We start from the raw sequence: 19,889 nt of genomic DNA on the forward strand, positions 1-19,889 counted from the left end.
CCAGACAGACTTTTCAGTTGAACCTATTGACACAGACTTTCCTTAGTTTCTTTAGGTAGGGGAATCCCACCATAGCGTAGGACAAGTTAGGCAAGACTCCTTCCGGATATTTTCTTCAGTAAAAACCTTTGTTATACATTGGGCCTCATATCGGGTTGCCGACGGACTCGTAAATATTTATTGGTGCCTGTCTTGCCGGTAACACCACGGATTACAAGCCTGGCAGACTGGAAAGTCAGGCAAATTGTAAGTCCTTACTACCATAGAGTCCTAAGGGACTCTATGGGAATGGGGACCATGGAAGCACCGGCATCGTTGTTAACGATGCTGGTGCTTACCTGAAAACTCAGGGGGTGGGGGGGGGCTGTCCCGCCTGCAGGTCTGACCTGCCGGGTGGGACAACACCCGCCCGCAGAGTTGTAGTGTGCCGGTCTGGAAACAGTGCCGGTAAGCTTACTGGCACCGTTGTTTCCGGGCAGGCACACTTAGAATGAGGCCCATTGAATCTGTTGTCTGTCTCCTTCCATGATGCCAATATCTCAGCACTCATTGTAGCGTTCATCACACACTTCCTGAGACTAAGCCTTTGCTTCTCTGCTTCCTTACCTTGATTGGTACTGGGCCCCAGTAGCTTGTCATCTGGTAGTCTGTGCCCTTTTGGTTTGCCCCCTAGTAGTCTTCTTTGTGGGACTGCCTTCTGCTGGTGATCTTTTTGCGTCACATGATGACTGACCTCTGTATTTCCAATGTGAATAAGTATATTGCCTTGGTATGCAGCTGTAGTAATTGATATTTTCAAAATGCTGTTTTAATATAATTGCATCCCTTTTCTCCTTAGGTTCTGTCATGGGTATCCAGTTACCATTGCCTACCAAGGTTGCTGATGCATCTAAACCACTTACAACTTCTGCCTCATCATTTGTTTTAGCAACTCCCCCTGTCAGTGCGCCAGTGGCAAACTTGGTGCCCTCTACATGTAGTCCTGTTACCCAGCCCACAACCTCCATCTCTTCAGTACCAAGTTTTGTATCACAGGCTGGAACACTTACTTTGAGGATCTCTCCGCCTACAACAAGCAGCCTTGCGCTTGGACAAACCAGCCCAAATTCTAAAATCATAACATACAGCTCAGCTGGTCAACCTATGGGCTCAGCCAGTCTCATACCCCTTCAATCTGGAAGCTTTGCTTTGCTGCAGCTCCCGGGTCACAAAACTGTCCCAAGTTCAATTCTTAATCATGCTGCTACTTTGCAGTTACTGAAAGATACGCAGACAGCCAGTCAGAAAGAACAGCCAGACCTTAGCATTCAATCAGAACTGAAGACCTCGCCAGAAATGGTAGCCACAGAACTGAAAGACCTATTGCCAGAAAGTGAAAGTGAAAAAACTGTAGTTTGTGATCCCACAAATGTAGAAACTGATATGCAAGAGGAGCTTCCTCCTTCTGTACCACGAATGAACCACAATACTGTTCCTGGGGTATTGGATCATACAGTGATGTTCCCTGAAAATAATGTACAGTCAAAGGTTCCAATTGAAACTGCACTGTTGGATGACTCTGGGGAAAAGGAGTGTCTCTTGGACCTACACAGATCTGAAATGCAGAAAGATAATCGAGAGCATATCCATAAAAAGGACCCTGAATGTTTTAGTGAGCTAAAGGACACTCCTGAATCCAGCAGCCCTCTGGCGAGTAGCAACGCTGGGGATCATCAGTCTTCTCTTGATAAGGAAGGCTCAGAAGAAACTGGGAGCTCTGGACAACTTAACAGCTCTGAATCAACACATGTCAAAGAAAACAAAGACACTGTACATCCCCTTACCCAGAATAAAAACATAAGTACACTTCTGGCAGAGAAGCAGAATGAGCTCATGCCTGATGGTGAAAGTGAGAAAGCTGCTGAAACGCAAGACCCGGAGGTCGCATATACTTTAAATCCAGGGCACCGAGGGAATCAGGTGAACGCTGACCAGGCATTGTGTCTAGTTCAGGACGATAATAGATCTGGAGGCAGTTCGAGGGAAGCTGTGCACATGTCAAAGAAGGTGGATGAGACGTGTGGCTTGGGTCCTCTGGTTACAGGAACTCCACATGTCGTGGAAGCAAAACATAATCATATTGCACAAGAATGTTTTGATGGCAATCATGCAGAAAGCCGAGTTTCTGAAAGAGGCCGTGCTGCGAGTATCGATTTACAAAACAGCCTTTCTTTGGTGTCAGAAACTGTGACAAATGAGAAGAAAGAAATGGCAAACAAGCAAGTAGAAGTTGGTAACTCTTCCACCCAGATGTTTGCCCCAGCTAAGGAAAAGGAGTCCAGTGAATTGAAGAAAACCTTAGTCCTAATAAATATTGATGACGAAAAGGAAGATGATGAAGATGAGGAAGATGATAAAAGTGATGAATCTGCTGATGACCCAATGGAGGATTCCTCTAGTGACGAAGAGGATGTGAATGTGGATGTGGATACAGTAAGTGTGTAGCTGTAATATTTTTGTTAGTCTTTAATTTTCTTGCTTGCGTCACGTTTCGATTATCATAGTAGTTTACTTCTGTATTTTGGATGTGAGTTGTCTCGCTGCTTGTGCACCTGCATTTTTCTGCATGCTTTAAAACGGTCCCCATGTATCATTGCTGAAGGGTAATGTCATGGAATGACGGTCCGCTTGTAGTGCTTTTGGTGCAAATTGTGCATTTTCTGCCCTCTTGACCCCCTTGCCTATGATGCATGCTTATCCCAGATCCTTCCCCCAATGCTATTTATGTTTTATATAGAGCTACTGAGACAGCTTGTGGCCAGGAGTAGCATCCCTTTTTCAAAATGGCGATGAAATATAAGGGGTCGGTTTAAATGAAATGCAAATTGCATGCAGGGGTCTGTCAGCGTTGGCACTTGCACATTGGCTCCCTTGCATGCAGTTTTCAACATTTACAAAGGGTTGTGTAAAACCTTTAAAAATCTCCTTTACTCTTCACTATTGCGCTACAGATCAAGCTGTACCGGCAGTATTGTATAATCGATTCCTTTGGAATAAGCCTGTTCTTTAGAAGGGGCAAAAGCAAAGTGGATACCCTAAAATCCATTTGCTTTACAAATGCATGAAAATCTCATGCAGGCATAAAACCTAGCACTCTTCAAAGACGAAGCGGGAGCGCAAAGCAGAGATGCAAACTCTGCTTTGTTCCCCTCCTACGCCTTGGGAGGGCACGGAAATGCTCTGGTGTGTGCTAGGGGAGTTTTTCTAAAGTCTACCTGGAGGTGAGACTCTATAAAACTATCGATTGGTGTACATGCCCCAACTCTTGGTATAAGTTTGTACTACCCGGAGGTTTGGTAGAATGGCAGAGCAGTCAGGCTTATCTTATGAGAAGGATGTGAGCTGTAGATCAGTACAATGAACCCAGTGAAAACATTAGTCCAAAGAAACTCTTACACAGTGAAATTTATTTTAAAAAATATACATTTATTTTATATACGCTACACATATTTCTGGTGACTGCTTCAATAGTAGTGGCTCCCGCCCGCAATGAGCTCAGTAAAATGAGAGTAATGTCTGCTCCACTGTTAAAATAGTAGTGGCTTGCACCAACATTTGGCACAGTAAAATGACAGTTTCATTCATTAGTAAAGTCACTCAGACAATGGTCTGTTAGAAGGGAAAAGGGTTATTCAGCACTAGCAACAGCAATCTACTTCTTGGAAACACTTCAAGGCTTCTAATGATTTAGCAGTCCAATCCCTAACTAGTCAAGAGTCCATCAAAGCAGTTGAGGAGGGCTGCAAAGTCGTATGCAGCAGCCGAAAAGGAAAAGTTATTTCTTTACAAAAGTTAGTAGGGACCTTGCAAAGGACTCCCTAGAGGAGCAAAAGCTGTTAAGACTGGGCAATGGGTATGGGCTACCACCTAGACACCTGCTTTCGCACTCCAGTCTAATTGGAATGGCTATTCGGCTTGAAGTAAGTACTGCCTTGAGCCCCACAGTACCTAATGATGATTGAAGAAAATGCAGCTGCATTATTTCCGGTGCAGTAGCGATGGACCCGGTCTCCCGTTTTCTGGTCTGGTGACGAAAGGAGTGACTCTGGAAGGGATGTTGCTGCAGCAGTCGCGAGAGAGGACCCCCAGCAAAGAATTCTTTGGTCTCCCACATTGGTCTGCGGTTTTGGCACCGTTTTACAAGCTTCAATAATGAATGGTTACCGCCCGGTCGCTCCACCTCGATTCTGCAGTTCTGCAATCCGGCGAGGGAACTTTGTAAAAGTGGGATTGTGTCTCTGAGTTTCAACTGGAGCTAACCAAAGTTCTGGGAGTATTTGTGCAGTGGAAGACAATGCGCTACAGTTGGGTCAGAGGTCCCCTGGAGTTCGCGGTTTGCAGCCCTGGAAGGTCACAGCACATCAGGGAATGGCTCGTTCTGCAGTTCATCTTATGGCTAGTTGCTCACATCAGCCAAAGGGAAGGAGTCATCCTCTTTGGAGCGCCTCTTTTGTTAACAAAACATGGTCAAGACAGCAGTGGTCTCTGCGGTTAATGGAAGGGTCTGCTGGCGTCTCTGGTCATCTTCTGCTTCAGATCTTCTGTTCCAGTGGTTGACTTGCCTTCTACCCCAGGGACCTCACCTTTTATTAGGATTTCCCATTAATTCCTCTGCAAATTCTCCCTGCAGTTTACAGAAAGGGGTGGGTGGCGGTACAATTACGACAGCCAGTTCCCCAGTCTGAGCTGTTTCCATTCAGGCACTTCCTTAGACAAAAGAAAGGGGAGTTTCTAACTCCTCAGAGACACACTGGAACCTAGGCGGGCACACAAAGGGTTCTTGCCAAAGGCAAAACTCAAATTGAGACCTCCCACTACCAGAATGGTAGAAGGGCTAACAAAGGTCAACCACACAAGAAATGGCGAAAAAAGAAAGGAGCCACAATGTTAAAACATAGGTCACCCTCCTGTGCATACCTGCAGCTGTGAATACAGCCTGCGATAGAAAAATTTGCAAAAGTCGGTAGAACACGTCCACTGCCACCAGCCGTAACTATAGGGTTGTCGCTGTAACCAAAAGGTAGAGCGAAGGGATACTAGTCATCCGCTTAGCACTCCACATAAGGTGGGGTGAGCTAATCTCTCATAAGTTCGTTTTTAGGAAGGATGCAAAGTATCCCTCTTTATCTAAGAACAGTAGTAGGGTGCTGTGTGCTGCAAAAGTGTAACGGAGATGACTTTAAGAGATGTTGAGGAAAACAAGACTCCATAAAATAAAATAAAACGTAAAGAACAGAGTTCCCATGGTTAGAGCAAATAAGAATTAATGAGGGGAAAAGGGCTCCCCTCATTCAGGAGAACAAGAACAAGGTCCAGAAGTCCAACAAAACGTGCTGGGGGTCTCACTAGGAGAGGCAATTAAGCATAAAACTGATAAATATTCCTAACTGTGCAAATGTAAGGCGCAAATGGCTAACCCCTTGTTTTCACGCCTTACTTTTGCACTCCACTGCATTTAAAATGACCCCTTCTTGTTAGATGCCGTTCACCGGTTGAATAGTAAATTCAGTGATTGAGAACTAAAAACCTGTCTTTCTAAAATGTAAATCCCACCAAATCCGAATTGGTATTATTTTAACCATGGAAACACAGTTCACTCACCTAACTTCAAAAGTAGGCTCCAACTTCCATAAAAGCTGCTCTGCTCTAGGTGGCAGGCTGTTCACCCAATGGATTAGAGAATTTAAATGGCTTGCCTTAATTCCTCTCCTGTTATGTTCATTAATTTTAAGAGTCTAAGACATCTTTCATACTCTTGTTATGTTATTTGACATTTATATAGCGCTTTATATGTCATTGGTATGATCTCAAAGCACTTGTGGGTTGAACGCCCCTTGTGGACCGTAGTCCAGGTGAGTCGATAGAGTAGGGTTCATAGGGTGCTTGGGTGCACGCATTTTGTGTGCAGCTGATGCGATTGCCTGATGGTATTAGGAATTGAGATCCGTTGAATGTGTGCAGTCTGGAGGTTGGTCTCAGAGATTGGATTCTGGCTGCGTTAGGCCTGTGTAGGACTCTTATGTGTGCAGCTAGGCCGATTTTCCGTGGGGTATAGCTGAGCTTTAGAAGGATGTTGAGGTGCTCATGGGTTGAAGTTCGGATATGAGCAGCTAGGCCGAAATTGATCGAGGGGTGTAGCTGCGCTCTATTGTGTGTTGGTGTAGAGAGTGAGCATAGTGATAGGAGAGGCAAGTGTATGGAGTGGAGGTTTTATTCTTACAAGCCCAGTGTTCTGGATTTCATTATGCATTTTGCAATTGCTGCATTTAGAGGAGCTTTATTAGTGACATAATAGTCACATTCAGTGGTGTCACTGCTCGGTATTTTATTGTACATTAGTCTGCAGGTTGTAGGGCATTCAAAGGTCTTAATCGGCATTATGGAAAGAGCCAGGTTTTGAGAACTTTTCGGAAGGGCATGTAGTCTTGGGTGTGTCGAATGTGTGGGTAATTGAGTTCCACAGAGTTGGGGCCAAGGTTGAGAAGGCAGATCCTCCAATCCTGGCAGAATTGGAGGATGGAATTACTAGTAAGAGGGCAGTGCTTGATCTTGGGGTGTATGATGGGAGGTAGGGTTTTATCTTCTCTTGTAGGTACGTTGGGCCCGTCTTGTGTACTGCTCGGTGGGTAATACACAGGGTTTTGAAGGTGGCCCTACATCTGACAGGGAGCTAGTGGAGGGTGCGGAGAGCGTGGGAGATGTGGTCTGTGTCCCAGGGCGAGAAGGAGTTTGGCGATAGCGTTTTGGGCTCTTTGTAGTTTGTGAAGTTGGTATGCCGGTGCTCCCAGTTATAAGGAGTTGGTATGGTCATGTCTCGACATAACAATAGACCGAACAGCTGTGAGTCCATTGGGATGGGTCAGGTAAGGGAAAATGCGTCTACGGAGTTTGATATGGTAGTGACAGGATTTTGATACATTAATGATTTGACGGGAGAGGTTTAGGCCAGAGTCCATAGTGCAGCCAAGGTTTTTGACTATTTTGGAGGGAGCGGCGAGAGGCCAAGGGAGGAGGGGGCCATGGGAGCAGTTGCGGGAGGAGGGCAGTATTGCTGCACACCATGATTCCAGTTTTATCAGGGTTCAAATGGAGGTGGTTACTTGTCATCCAATGGTCAATATCACTGAGACAAGCTTCAAGGTCGGGACGTGGGTTGGTGCTTGTTTTGGGGATTCTTAGGATAATTTTGAGTATCATAGGCGTAGTTGTAGCAGGTAAGGTTGCGCTTGTGGATGATTCCTGGTAGGGTGGTTAGATAGAGGTTAAAATGGAGAGCAGAGAGGGAGGCGCCTTGGGGTACTCCAGTGTTTACAGAGCGAGCAGTAGAGACAAAATGGGAGAGGAGAGTGATTTGTTTCCTGAGGAATGAGGCGATCCATTTGAGTGCCGAGCCACGGATTCTTAGGGAGTGGCGGCGGTCAAGGAGGATTGAATGGTTAACTGTGTCAAAAGTTGCTGACAGATGAAGGAGAATCAGCGCTGCACAAGCTTCAGAGTCTGCCGCAACCTTGAGATCATCTCAGATCGAGATGAGAGCAGTTTCTGTTCCATGGTGCGGTCTGAAGCCTGATTGTGCGGGTTTGAATAGTTTGTTGGATTCTACGAAGCAGCTGATCTGGGAGTATGCGTTTCGGTCAAGGAGTTTTGCGGGAAATCTGGTGTTGGGAGATCGGCTTGTAATTCTTACAGTCAAGGGGGTTGAGAGATGCGTTTTTTAGAAGTGGTTTGACATGCGCCATTTTAAAGGCTTCTGGAAAGGTGCTAGAGGCGAGGGAGTCAGTTTAGTATGGATCTTGCATGTTCTCCTGCGCAAGTAGAGGAGAATATTTCTTTCAGAATGGAGGCAGGGCAGGGGTGTAGGGGCGATCCGGTGGGTCTGCTGCTCGATAGTAGGTCTAGGAATTCGGCTCTCGAGACAGGTTGGAAAGAGTCGAAGGTTGGCATAGAGGTTGTCTGGGCAACAGGATCAGGAGGGGTAGATGCAGGGCAGGGGTAGAGAGTGGAGAATTTGGGTTTCCATACTGTCAAGTGCTGTGTTAAAGAAATATAGCGAGTTGGAGTCGCATGGTGTTTGTGAGGGAGTGGTTTGGGCAGAGGTGCAAGTAGTTTTTTCACGAATTCAGAGATGATCTTGTGGAGTTTCATGCGATGATCTTGTAGAGTTCCATGCTGCTGCTGCCACAGTTCAGAATTCTTTTATTTAATAGGCCTTTTTGGCTGTTCGGATCTCGGATTTGTAATTACGGTGGTGGAGGGCAAACATGGATCTGTGGAGGTCGGTTTTAGAAGCTTGCCATTTGCATTCAAGAGTTGTTTTGATTTGTGAGTGTCTTCAAATGGGGCGTGTACCATTTGGGGGACGGTCCTTTGCGTGAGGCTGCGGGGGGTGAGAGGAATTAGTGATTCTTTAAGCCATGAGTCAAAGGATTCAATGGTTAAGTGGTTAAGGGTCTACCACAGGACAGCGTTGTTGGGAGATAGAGTAGCAGGGCTTCGGCTAGGTCGGGGAGTACCTTGACTTTGTTCCAGCATTTGTGATCGAAAATGGGGGTGGGGGGAGCTGTAGGAGGAGGGCAGATATGTGTATAGAGAAAGGGATGGCAGAGTGGTCTGTCCAGATAAGTGGTTTGGGACTAGATATAGAGAGGTTGTCATAGGAGCTGAAGATCGCGTCAAGGTTGTGCCCACCTGAATGAGTTGGACCAGTGGTATGTCGGGAGAGATTGAGTGCATCAAGACTGTCGCCCAGAGGTTGGGTGATAGGGTTGTTGGGCATATCGAACCAGATATTGAAGTCTCCCAATAGTGTAATGGTTGGGCGATTTACCTAAATGGTAACTATTGAGTCACATCAAAGCTTTATTTCTTGATTAGAGTAGCTAATTGGGGTTAGTTTTGTATATCCCCGGATGACCGGGGCAAGATCTCTCCCTCATTGGCAAATCAACAACTTTAGTGTAGCCCAATGTGGTCACGTCAAACGTGGTATCCGCATTGAGGATGTCAACTCAACCACCAATCAAGATTGAGGTCGAACACAACTTAAGGACACAACAGCGCGGCCAATTGGCACATACATGCCTTCATACATTGAACTTGTCAGGTTGGCTATAAAACTCCTGTAGAGATGTATGGAGAGTCTAAAGGAGGCTAGAAAACCAAACACAAGACACTGTTACTTCAACAATTGGAAACAGTTCATCCTCGCAGAAAATAAAAATCTACTTTGCTGAGAAAATTAAAACTGCACTAAACCAACCGAAGACCCTCTTCTCCGTGATTAAGTCCTTGTCCTCCTTCAGCAAATAGGTGACCTACTGAGGAGCTATGTGATTCCTTATCAAAATTCTTTATCACTAAAGTTGAGTTCTACTTTGTCCCCTATTCTTTTTAACATATATATTTTTCTGCTGGTCCGTCTCATCCGCTCCTTCGGCATCAGGTGCTATTCGTACGCTGACGATACCCAGTTACTGATCCGTTTAGATCTAGATCAGGCTGAGGTGTCGCCGTGCCTACGTATGTGCCTGACTGCCGCAGCCGAGTGGATGGGATACAACTGGCTAAAATTGAATGGGGACAAAACGGAGGTGCTGGTGGTAGGTTCCCCTCCCAACCCCTAACTATGGCTTTTCTCTTTCTGGCCTTCGTCTCTCGGTCCGCTTCCGGTTCCTTCTCTGAAGGTCAAAATAAACCTTGGAGTTATTATGTCGGCCAATCTATCTGTCAGCCCAAGTATCTGCAGTATGCCAGATGGGGTACATTCAGTTGAAAATCTTAAGGAAGGTGCTCCATCGGATCCCAGCTATGCTACGTCATTCAGTGGTAGCAGCCATGATTGTGAGTAGGCTGGACTAGTGTAATTCCTTGTACGTATCTCAGCCCTTAGGGCTGATAGGCTGGCTAGAGCGCCTTCAGAATCTGGCAGCTAGGGTGGCAACAGGTCCCTGTATGGGTCCCATATATCCCCTTTATTGCGCTCTCTTCACTGGCTTCCAGTGGCACAGCGTATCCAGTTCAAGGCAATCTGCATTGTGCATTGCGCTCCTCATGATCAGGTTGCAGAGTACCTGCGTGTCAAATTTGAACTCTATGTTCCCAACTGCTCACTGCGGTCTGCCTCTGCAGGGCTGCTGCGTGTGCCTGCCTTCCGCCGATCTCGCTTGGATGGTGTGCTTTCTCAATCATAGCTGCTCAACTGTGAAATTATCTCTCCCCAGCTTTGCAATTGCTCTCTAATCGCCTTTCTTTTTGGAAGTCATTAAAGACTTACCTTTTCTGAGCTGTTTATTTTTATTCAGTTTTGCTGTGTCCTCTGGTTTAGTGGCTTTTCCTCTCAGCGCCAAGATGCTTTTGGGCGACCGTGCGCTTTATAAATTGAAATAACATAATTTGCTGTAAGGAAAAAGGAGTTAATCCCATAAATTGCATATCTACAGATATTATTATATGTCTATTACGTTTGTTAGATTCAGTGTTGGTCTTTAACTCTTAAAGTGTATCTAGCAGCAATAGCAACCTATACTACATCACAACAAACATGGTGGAGTGTACCAGTGATTAAAGCATTAATGGGGGTTAAACAATTCCATACACCTGAAGCACACCCACCTCCAAGGTGGGACCTTCCTACAAAGGCTCATGGGAGCTCCCTTTGACCCCATACATAAAGTGTCTTTGTAAGGACTGATGTTCTATACTCCAGCCTCGTGACAGATGTATTGTGACAGCGATAACTCTGGGAGCTGTAACCAAACCAGTTCAAGGTACCAAAGCGAGTCGTGTAGGCGAAGTCTCAAGAGGTGGTGAACTTGTAAGGGGTCCACAATGAGCCCACACAGTGAATCAGTCAAGGCACACAATTTGCAAACCTGTATTTACCTATAGCCAAATAACACAGTGAAAAATGACTAATTGCAGGTAATTCTATCACACAACACTATATATACACAACCACTGGTGTAGGGCAAAATACATATCAAACCACTAAAAAGGAAGGTACAGATGAGTAATTAGCTTTGCAGGTCCACATAGATATAATCCTAGATTGATGTCCATCCCTAAAATGTATGGGGCTTTATGCCCCAAGGTTCATCAAAGTTCCATATAGTTTTGTGAAGATAGGTTCTCTGGGGTCCAATGAACAGTTCCAAGTGTTAGGGGACAAGTTAATCTAGCTAACAAACGTGTCCCCAATTTTTGGAGTGATTGTGTAAACAAGCAATGGCAAAGCCAAACTGTTACAAACATTATACAAATTATCAGAACTTTTAAGAGGGAGTTATGGGGTTCAGGTAAGTATCGCTACAACTCTCCCCTCGTAGGACTCGGCAGGTCTGCTGAAAAGGGTCCAAGGTCACTTTTCCCGCCGTCAGCCTCAGCCCTTGATCCCCAGGGGTTGCGGGTTCAAGCACTTTTCTGGTCGGTGACTAATGTTGGTGCAAGGTCTTACAGCAGGGCCCCTCTCAGGAAATGACTGGACACAGATAAGCAGTGTCGGGTGACGGCAAATGATGCACAGTGACGCAAAGGGATTCACTTGTTGTGCTCATTTCTCTCCACTCCAAGGGTTGGCGGTCCTTCGCAGGACTGCTGAAGACTTGTATTTTATTTGAGTTTTATATAGCACTTTACACATAAGCGCTGTACATAGAATCAAACGGTACAATAGGTAAGACTTAACCACAGTAAACTACCATATTAACCAGAGTGAAGTAGGTAAGACTTCAGAGAATCATGAAACAAAGAATACGCTATGATAGCACAAAGGGAAAGGGGAATGGCATTCCAATGCAGGGGGCCAGCAAAGAAAAAGAACGAAATCGTGATTGCGCACAGGGGGCATGGAGGACAACCAGATGAAATTGAGAACAAGAACGAAGCATGCGAGTGGGAATATAGAATGAAACCAGAGAAAAGAGATATGAAGCACAAGACCATAGAGCGATTTAAAGACTAGACATATAAAGTAAAATTTGAGATGAGACTAAAAAGAGAGCCAGCTGAGAGTAGAAATTGAAGAGGAAATAGAAGCACGTGGGGCTAGAAGAAAAAGTAAGCGGATAGAGGCATTGAAAATAGATCTAAGAGGTGCAAGAAACCAAAAAGGACCTAGGAACAGTAAAAAAGCAAGAAAAGATTAGAGAAGATATCAAGAGCTTGGTGGTATCAAAGTTTAGGAATGGACAAGCTTTCCGAATATTATATAGATGAAAGCGACAGGCACGTGCAGATAAGGAGATGTGATGCTTAAAGGAAAGCTTAGTTGAACTAAAGTCCTAGGTTACCAGCTGTAAGAGAAATAGATAATTGGGAAGGAGGAAATGAAACAAATGAAGGGGAAAGAGGAGGTGCAAAAGTGTTAGCTGGGAGGAAATGTACCTCCGTTTTAGCCGCATTAAGAGTCAGAAAATGAGCCAACATCCAAGATTGGATGGCCTGGAGACAGGTAGATCTTCCACAAGACGGGGGCTCTACCAGGACAGCAGCAGCAGTTGGTCGCCTGGCCTTCATCCAACAGGTCTTGGGTCTCCTTGCGGGTCGTGCCGCTGGACAGAATTCTTGGGTCCTTTGGTTTCTTCCTGGATCTCTCCAGGGTGGGAGCAGGGGTCCTTTTCTTATCCTGCATGCCATGTAAGAGCTGAAACTCCTACAAACCAATGTCAGAGCTGACCCACACATACCCCAGCAGTGGTCCAATCAGGACCACTGGTGGCAAAAACTCATGCGCACCAGTCGGACACACTGAAACCAGTTTGTGGATTGGGACCAGACAGTCCCAACCCATTTCTTGACCGCAAACACCCATAGCCCTCCAGTAGTCGGCCAAAAGCCTCTGCTTTCCTGGACACTGGAAGTCCATATAAGGAATGTTCTAGCCTCAGAGGCCAGGAAGAAGGGTTTGAGACAAGATGGCCAAAGGATAAGTGAAAAACCTTGTGACATGGCCATGTTTTACCACTAGCCACAGTTCGTTACCAAACGTGGTAAGGCTAAAATAAAATGCACCAAAAAATAGCAAAAAGTTGCTGCTGCCACCAGCTTGTCCGTTTAGCACACAGAGTAACCAAAAATCCTCTAAGTATTAGTCTAGGGCAAAAAGTCTACCCCATTTTACTCCATTGTAAGATGCATTGTATAATGATAAAAAGTTACCAAAGTGATAACAAGTTACCAAAAGTAGTAACAAAGAAACGACACTGAGGGTACTAATGTTTCCCAGTACTGACAGCCTGAGAGACATGTCACTTTCCCCATGACAGATGAGCAAAAGCCATTGTAGTCACTGCACTGCAAAAAGAGCAGGTCAGATACAAAAATAAAAGCAACAAGTTTGTGGGTCCATAGAAATGGAAGGAAAGGTGCAGTAAAGCGAAATCTTTCTCAACACTCTTTGTGCCAGGCTATTATGCAAGTCTATGCAAAAAGGACGAGCATATTCGTCCTTGGCACTTAAGGGGTTAAGATATTCTGTAAAAAGGCTTTTCTAATAGTCAGGTCTATTGGAAGATTACAGATCTGTGTATCCATACATAAACACAAAGTGGTCTTAATAACACAAGAATGTCACCAAAATATATTTCAGAATTTCATGTCAATCAATCCATCGAACTACCTTGATTCTTTCTTAATGTACAGAGTAGAGGATAACAAGCGTTACATACACTCGATGTACATAGAGCCATAATGTTCTGCCTAATAGAACTAAACAAATGAGAAATACAAGTAAATACTTTTTCATTCACAGTGGGCTCATGAGGCGATCCCATACCGAATGCCACTATTTCAAAATGGTGTGTTAATTGTATCAAATTGTACTGTTCTTTAGCACAGAGAACTTTACCATTTATACTGTTGTGGAAAATTCAACCACAGACACTTCAGGTGGACTGGTGAACGTCTTTAATAACAGTCAGCAAAGCCAGCAAACAAAGGACAGGCTGTTAGGACAGTTTTTCTGAAGACCAATTAAGGGCTTGAGGCTTGTACAAAACTCCACTCTTCGTATAAGGCTATAGCATCTGAGTATATGGTAGCTTAGACAGAGCAGTCAGACTCATTTTAGGAGGGAGAGAGGGCTGCAGGAGAGTAAACTGAACATGTAGTATACGAAGGATTCAATAGAAAGATTGACAACCAGAAGTATTATAAAAAATAAAGGTTTATTTTAAGTACAAGTAGGGCAAGTTAGGTCTTGGGGTAAGTACTGGTCATAGCCATACACACCTTTATAAAAACACCACAATGCTGTAAGGTACACAGACCAACGCATAAAACTTTCTTTAGAATACCAAACAGTAATTCTAGGGAAGTCGGACATTAACATACAAATTTAGTATTGGGGCGGGGGGGTTAAAGACCAGTTACTTTTAGTAGGTGGAGGGTAAGTAGACCTTGTCAGTTTGGCAGTGACACTCAGCAAAGAAATCACATAATCAACCAACCCAGGATACTTTTCTGAATAGTAGAACACTGATTCAAGGAATAGTATAAACATATAACTACTTTGAGGATAACACAGGTATACTAGGTAAGTAAGACTTGTTGGTGTAATATACAATTACAGTTGCTTTTTACCTTAGTGAAAGGTAAGCATGAACTCTTTAAACTAATTTAGTATTGCTCCAGGCAGACCAAGGTCAGCTAGACCTATAAAACACTTTCAGAATGGCACACAGCTATTCTAGGCAGGTAACACATAATATTGTAATATACTATTTTCAGTTGCTTTTTAGATCAGTGGAACACAGATTGAGGTAAGCAATAACTCTCTAACTTATTTTAGGATGGCACACAGCTATTCAAGGTAGGTAAAACCTATATACTTTTTAAAGGAGCTTCCAGCAACTTAAAAGTTAAGTGTAACCTAAGTCAGACTTATTCTGGACATGCTAACAGAAAGTCAGGGGAAGCAAGACCCAATTAGGGCACTCATACATGTATATCCTGACAGGAATAGTAAAGTGAAGTCAACAGCATTACTTTTGGGGAAGAGGCACAACCAAGTCACAGGTGAGTAAATTAACCTTACGTATACTTTTCACAATGGCACAACAAACATTCAAGGTAAGTAAGAACTTTTGGAACTGTCTATTCTCAGAGTTAGTTACTAACTAACTCATGTACTAGTAAGTCAACTTTTAAGAATGTGCTCTCTTTTCTAGGCACAGACCCAATCCTTAGAAAGTCTTTCTCTCATTCTTGGAGCATGAGTGTTCTCAGTGGAAGAAAGGAGGGCACAAGATCCAACAAACAGTTTAGGAAGGCACAGAAGTAGCAAACGTCCGAGTTCATAAGGAAGACTTGTCAAACGAGTCAGTATTTCACTTTAGAAGTAGATTAGGTTCCAGGGACTTCTGAAAACATACCCTAGGAGGATTCCAGCAGTGGGCCTGGGTGAACTGGATGAGAGAAATCCCAATCACAAGAACACCCCAAAGCTTTACAGAAATCACAAACATTTAAGGTAAGTAAATATCCCAGCCAGTACAGTACCTTAGCACAGAAGAAGAGTTCCAGCAAGAAGACTTAAGGATCTGCAGCCAACAACCGAGTCGTTGAATAAGACAGGACACTGGAAGAACTTTTGCAGCAGGGATTACGGGGTATAGGATCTTTATGTGGTTTACTCAGCACAGAAGGGGTTGCAACAAGGAGACTTCAGGATCTGCAGCCAAAATCCTGGTCGCTGAATTCCTTGTCATGAAGACTGAAGATGGGACACTGGAAGGGCTTGTGCAGCAGGGACCAACAGAGATCAAGAGTTTCTTCGAGGCTGGATCCGGCTTTGTTGTTTTGGCGCCCTTTTCAGGAGCCAGAAGAAGACTAAATATCACTGATTGGATTCCCGTGGTTTGCAAGGTCCAGCACTCTGGTGAGGGGACTGTTCGTACTCCAGGTCCAGCAGGATGCCCTCAAAGCTTCAGCAAGATTAGGAATTCGGAATACTGTGCAACGCACACTGGCTCAAGGTCCCATGGTATTGGGGTATTGCAGCCCCGCAAGGTCACAGCACACCGTGGGATGGCTCAAAATGCAGGTCTTCTTGAGTCTAGTGGATCCCACCAGGCTCAGGGTCGATGTTTTCGGAGATGCTAGGTCGCTTGGAAGGAAGGTAACAGGCTCTGGTTACACAGCATGCTCTCTGGTTGCCGGAAATCATCTCTGCTGCGGTTTCTTCATCTTCCTCTTAGGGTTTGATTCCAGTGGTCGACTACCTCTTCAGCTTGCGGTAAAGATGCACCGAATTAGGAAAAAGGTTCACTGCCACCAGCCATTAAAGGTAAGCTTGTCTGTTAGGTTAAAGGGGATACATTGTATCGCCACATAAGGTGGTGTGTGCTGGTTTCACCTAACATGTAAAAGGGATACAAAGATCAGATCTACCCTTGGGACCTGTAGTAATCACAAGGTTAGAAAGAGAAAGTTAAAGGGGAGCCCCAAGGGCAATCCTGCAGCAATAAAAAGATATATACCATAAGTTGTCAAAGAGGATACAATTAAAAAGATGCTATGCACAGTAACGATTCTGTGAGTCTGGAAAAAGGTTCCTACACACAGGTATAAGGAAAAAAAGTTCTGGGGTTGACACAAGTCAGGAAGATTTATCATTGCTATGAAAATCTTACCCAACACTTCATGCTCCCTCATGTCAGAAACAAAACAATCTGAGGGACTTTGACAAGTGAAGGACCATGGGTACTACAGGTCTCACAGTAGGGATAGTGTTACAAACACACCCAGTTGACGTCCCTTTTCGCCTTTCGAAAACAAGTCATGCAATACTCTGCACATACTTTTAGATGGCGGCATATGCACAGCATGTGAATGTAAGCAGATACAAGCATCAGAAATACAATTACGGTGAGTAACGTATTTTCTGAGGCTTGTGGAATCTGCTTAGATCACATGCTGTGCATAGGCCGACATCTAGTGGAAGTTGCAGAGTATTACAGTTTGTTTTTCGAAACTCGAAAATGGGCGTCAACACAGGGCGTGCTAGTAATACTATCCCTAGTGTGACGTCCACTGTACCCATGATCCATCACGTGTCTAGGACCCTCAGATTATTTTTTTTGCTCCATACTGGTCGGAAGCATTCAGCGGAGTTCCCTGGCATTAGCCATAATTTGAAAAATATTGTTATTTCACCTTTTTCTCCACCCTAACGTCGAGTCACCGAAATTCGACACTACGCCGAACCGGAGAAGAAAGCGACCGTCGAGAGCTTCACGACAGAGTGGGCCTAGGAAGGCCTCTGGCCTCGGCCCGGGCCTCGGAAGGCCTCTGGCCTCAGCCCTACAAGTAGGGAGAGTGCGGGGTGAACATACTCTACACTCTTATATACTTTCTTATATATTCCTACACTTACCAGCCAGCTGCTTCAAGGTGCGTATGGAGGGTACCCCTTTCCAATTTTGCCCAAAGTGCAACCGCAAGTATCCTTTGGTTGACAGACACCCCACGTGCAATCTCTGCTTGCCAAGGGATCACCCCGAGGCAAATTGCAGAGCGTGTAGTAGGTTCAAACCTAAAACACTAAAAGACCGTTCCACCAAGCGTTGGGCCCACCACGCCAGGCGTCAAGAGACCATGGCCGCGGAGGGTGCCTTCAGCGACGGCAGCGACGCCGTACTTTCGGACGGCGAGGGCAACACGGCGTCGAAAGATAGCCAGGCGCAGGTCCCCGATCTCGGAAGGTCGTCCGGCAGGGCGGCTATGGGGAAGACCCCCAGCGACGTAAGCGCAACCCACAGCACTTCCAAACACACAAAGTCCCATCGAGACTCGACGCGCACGTCGAGCTCTCGGAAAGAGGCACATGGGGAACGGTCCGAATCAGCGTCCTCTGGGCGTTCTCGATCTAGATCGCCGCATGACTCCAGACAATCATCCAATATTGCCAAGAGTGCCTCGCTCCCCAAGGTAACCGAGGTTCGATCGTCGGAAGACGAAGCCGACCTCTATCCCCAGACTGCACTTCAGGAGTCGGTGTCTACAGCCCAAGTAACGCCTATTCCCGAATCCCAACCTACACTGTCGAAGGATAGTACTACCACTACCGATGCTTGACGCCAGGCGTCGAAAAGCTCAGAAGGCCCAAAGAAGCAGGGTAAACACTCTTCCAGCCATGGGGAGGGGGGAAAACAGAGGAAGCAGTCTCAGCCTACTTCCACACCGCAGAACCATTCCACTCCACACAGACAGGTCTCACATCTCGATTATAGATGAGACAGGGAAACTCCCCACAGGCAGAGTCATTCCCAGTTCAAGAGTGGTCTAGTGAGGACATAGATAGTCATGTCAAGAATGTCATCATTGCCAGATTTCTATTCCAAAAACCCTGAACATTTTCTCACTTATAACCCCGACGGGTCAGCACCCTCAGGTTCCAAATATCCAATCCCCCCAAGTAAAAAATCCTGGTTTGAAACACCACGGTTTTCAGATCCCTTCCACATTCACCCTTATTCTCAAGAAGAAGATCCTTCCCTTTGTGAGGATACAGATTTGGGCATGTTGGAAGAACAGACTGGGACAGGCTACTATGGGGACGATGAGGAACAAGAGGAGGAAGAGGACGACCCAGAAACATACAAGTTAGATTACCCGGTAGATAAGGAACCACCGGTTACCGACTCCCCTGTCGACAACCAGCCCCTCCTAAATGAAGTCCTATCTCGAGCAGCAAACCACTTCCACTTTGACACCCAGGGTGCTCAAGAGGAAAGAGATTTTGCCGAAGAGTTGGTGGGAGAAAGGAGACCTGTTGCGCAGGCCATCCCTATCCTTAGGTCGATCCAAAGAAGAATAGACCCTTCACTGGTAAACCCCAACCTCGCCAGGGCAGTCAACCCCAGGATTGAGAAGCTTTTCAGGGCAGCCCAATCAGACCCACTGTATATAAGAGGGCATCTGAAACCGGACTCCCTAGTCGTTACAAATACCCGCAAGAGGGCAGGAACACCCTTGTCATCATCAGAAGCTCCTCCCGACGAGAGCAAGAAAATGTATGGGTTCGGCAGAAAGGTTGCCTCCACTTCCACCTACCAAACAAGAATCGCCAACTCCACCACCCTGCTGGCGAGTTATAACTGCCACCAATGGGAGGAAGTCGCGGCACTCATAGATTCCGCCCCAGAACCCCTAAAGAGCCAATTGGCACGAGTCTCAGCGGAAGGTAGAGCCGTATCCGGTTGCATTTTAAAGGCAACCTTTGATGCCGCAGATAACGCCGGGAGATTGATAGCAGAGGGTACTGTTATCAAGATACATGCTAGGTTACAGCAGTCTGGATTCAAGGCCGAAACCCATGCATCATTCTTAGACAAACCGGTGGAGCCAGATCTATTGATCGGTAAGGCGGTCGAGGACGCGCTGAAAAAGGCCAAGGATGAGTATGAAACACTCAAGTCCCTAGGTCAACTAACCACTAAGCCCTCAAATCAAAGGGGTAATGGCAATTTTCGCCGCACACGCGGACAAAATTCCCAAAGTGGGTCAAGCTATTCCCAGGGCACGCAGTGGAACAATAACCAACAGTCTACCCAAGGTTATAGCAGGGGGAATAAGAGAGGACGAGGTAAAGGTAGAGGCAGCCCCAGTAGAGGCGGCAGCACGCCTCCACTAAAACTGACGCTCCGCTCAGGGTCCCTTCTCACGCATCCCCAGTAGGACGACACATTTCCAACTTCACCCAAGCTTGGGAAGGGATCACATCAGACAGATGGGTGCTGTCCACAGTGTCCGCAGGATACTGCATAGAACTGTTAGAGCGTCCCCGAAACCACCCTCCACGACAAAGAACACGTTCTTTGGACCACCAAAGAATCCTCCTCGAGGAAATCGTC

General features: G+C 45.7%; 1 protein-coding gene across 3 annotated transcripts in view; it reads left to right on the top strand.

The window, feature by feature from the left end:
- Positions 1–19,889, top strand: part of MGA (MAX dimerization protein MGA) — an 872,134-nt gene that overhangs the window by 482,187 nt on the left and 370,058 nt on the right. For all 3 annotated transcript variants that reach the window (XM_069638800.1, XM_069638798.1, XM_069638799.1), the window contains exon 17: positions 839–2,472. In XM_069638800.1, coding sequence (XP_069494901.1) covers positions 839–2,472 — 1,634 coding nt within the window. The remainder of the gene's footprint in view (positions 1–838; positions 2,473–19,889) is intronic.

The sequence above is a fragment of the Ambystoma mexicanum genome, chromosome 14, assembly GCF_040938575.1.
Source record: "Ambystoma mexicanum isolate Mex_15411 chromosome 14, UKY_AmexF1_1, whole genome shotgun sequence".
NCBI lineage: Eukaryota > Metazoa > Chordata > Amphibia > Caudata > Ambystomatidae > Ambystoma > Ambystoma mexicanum.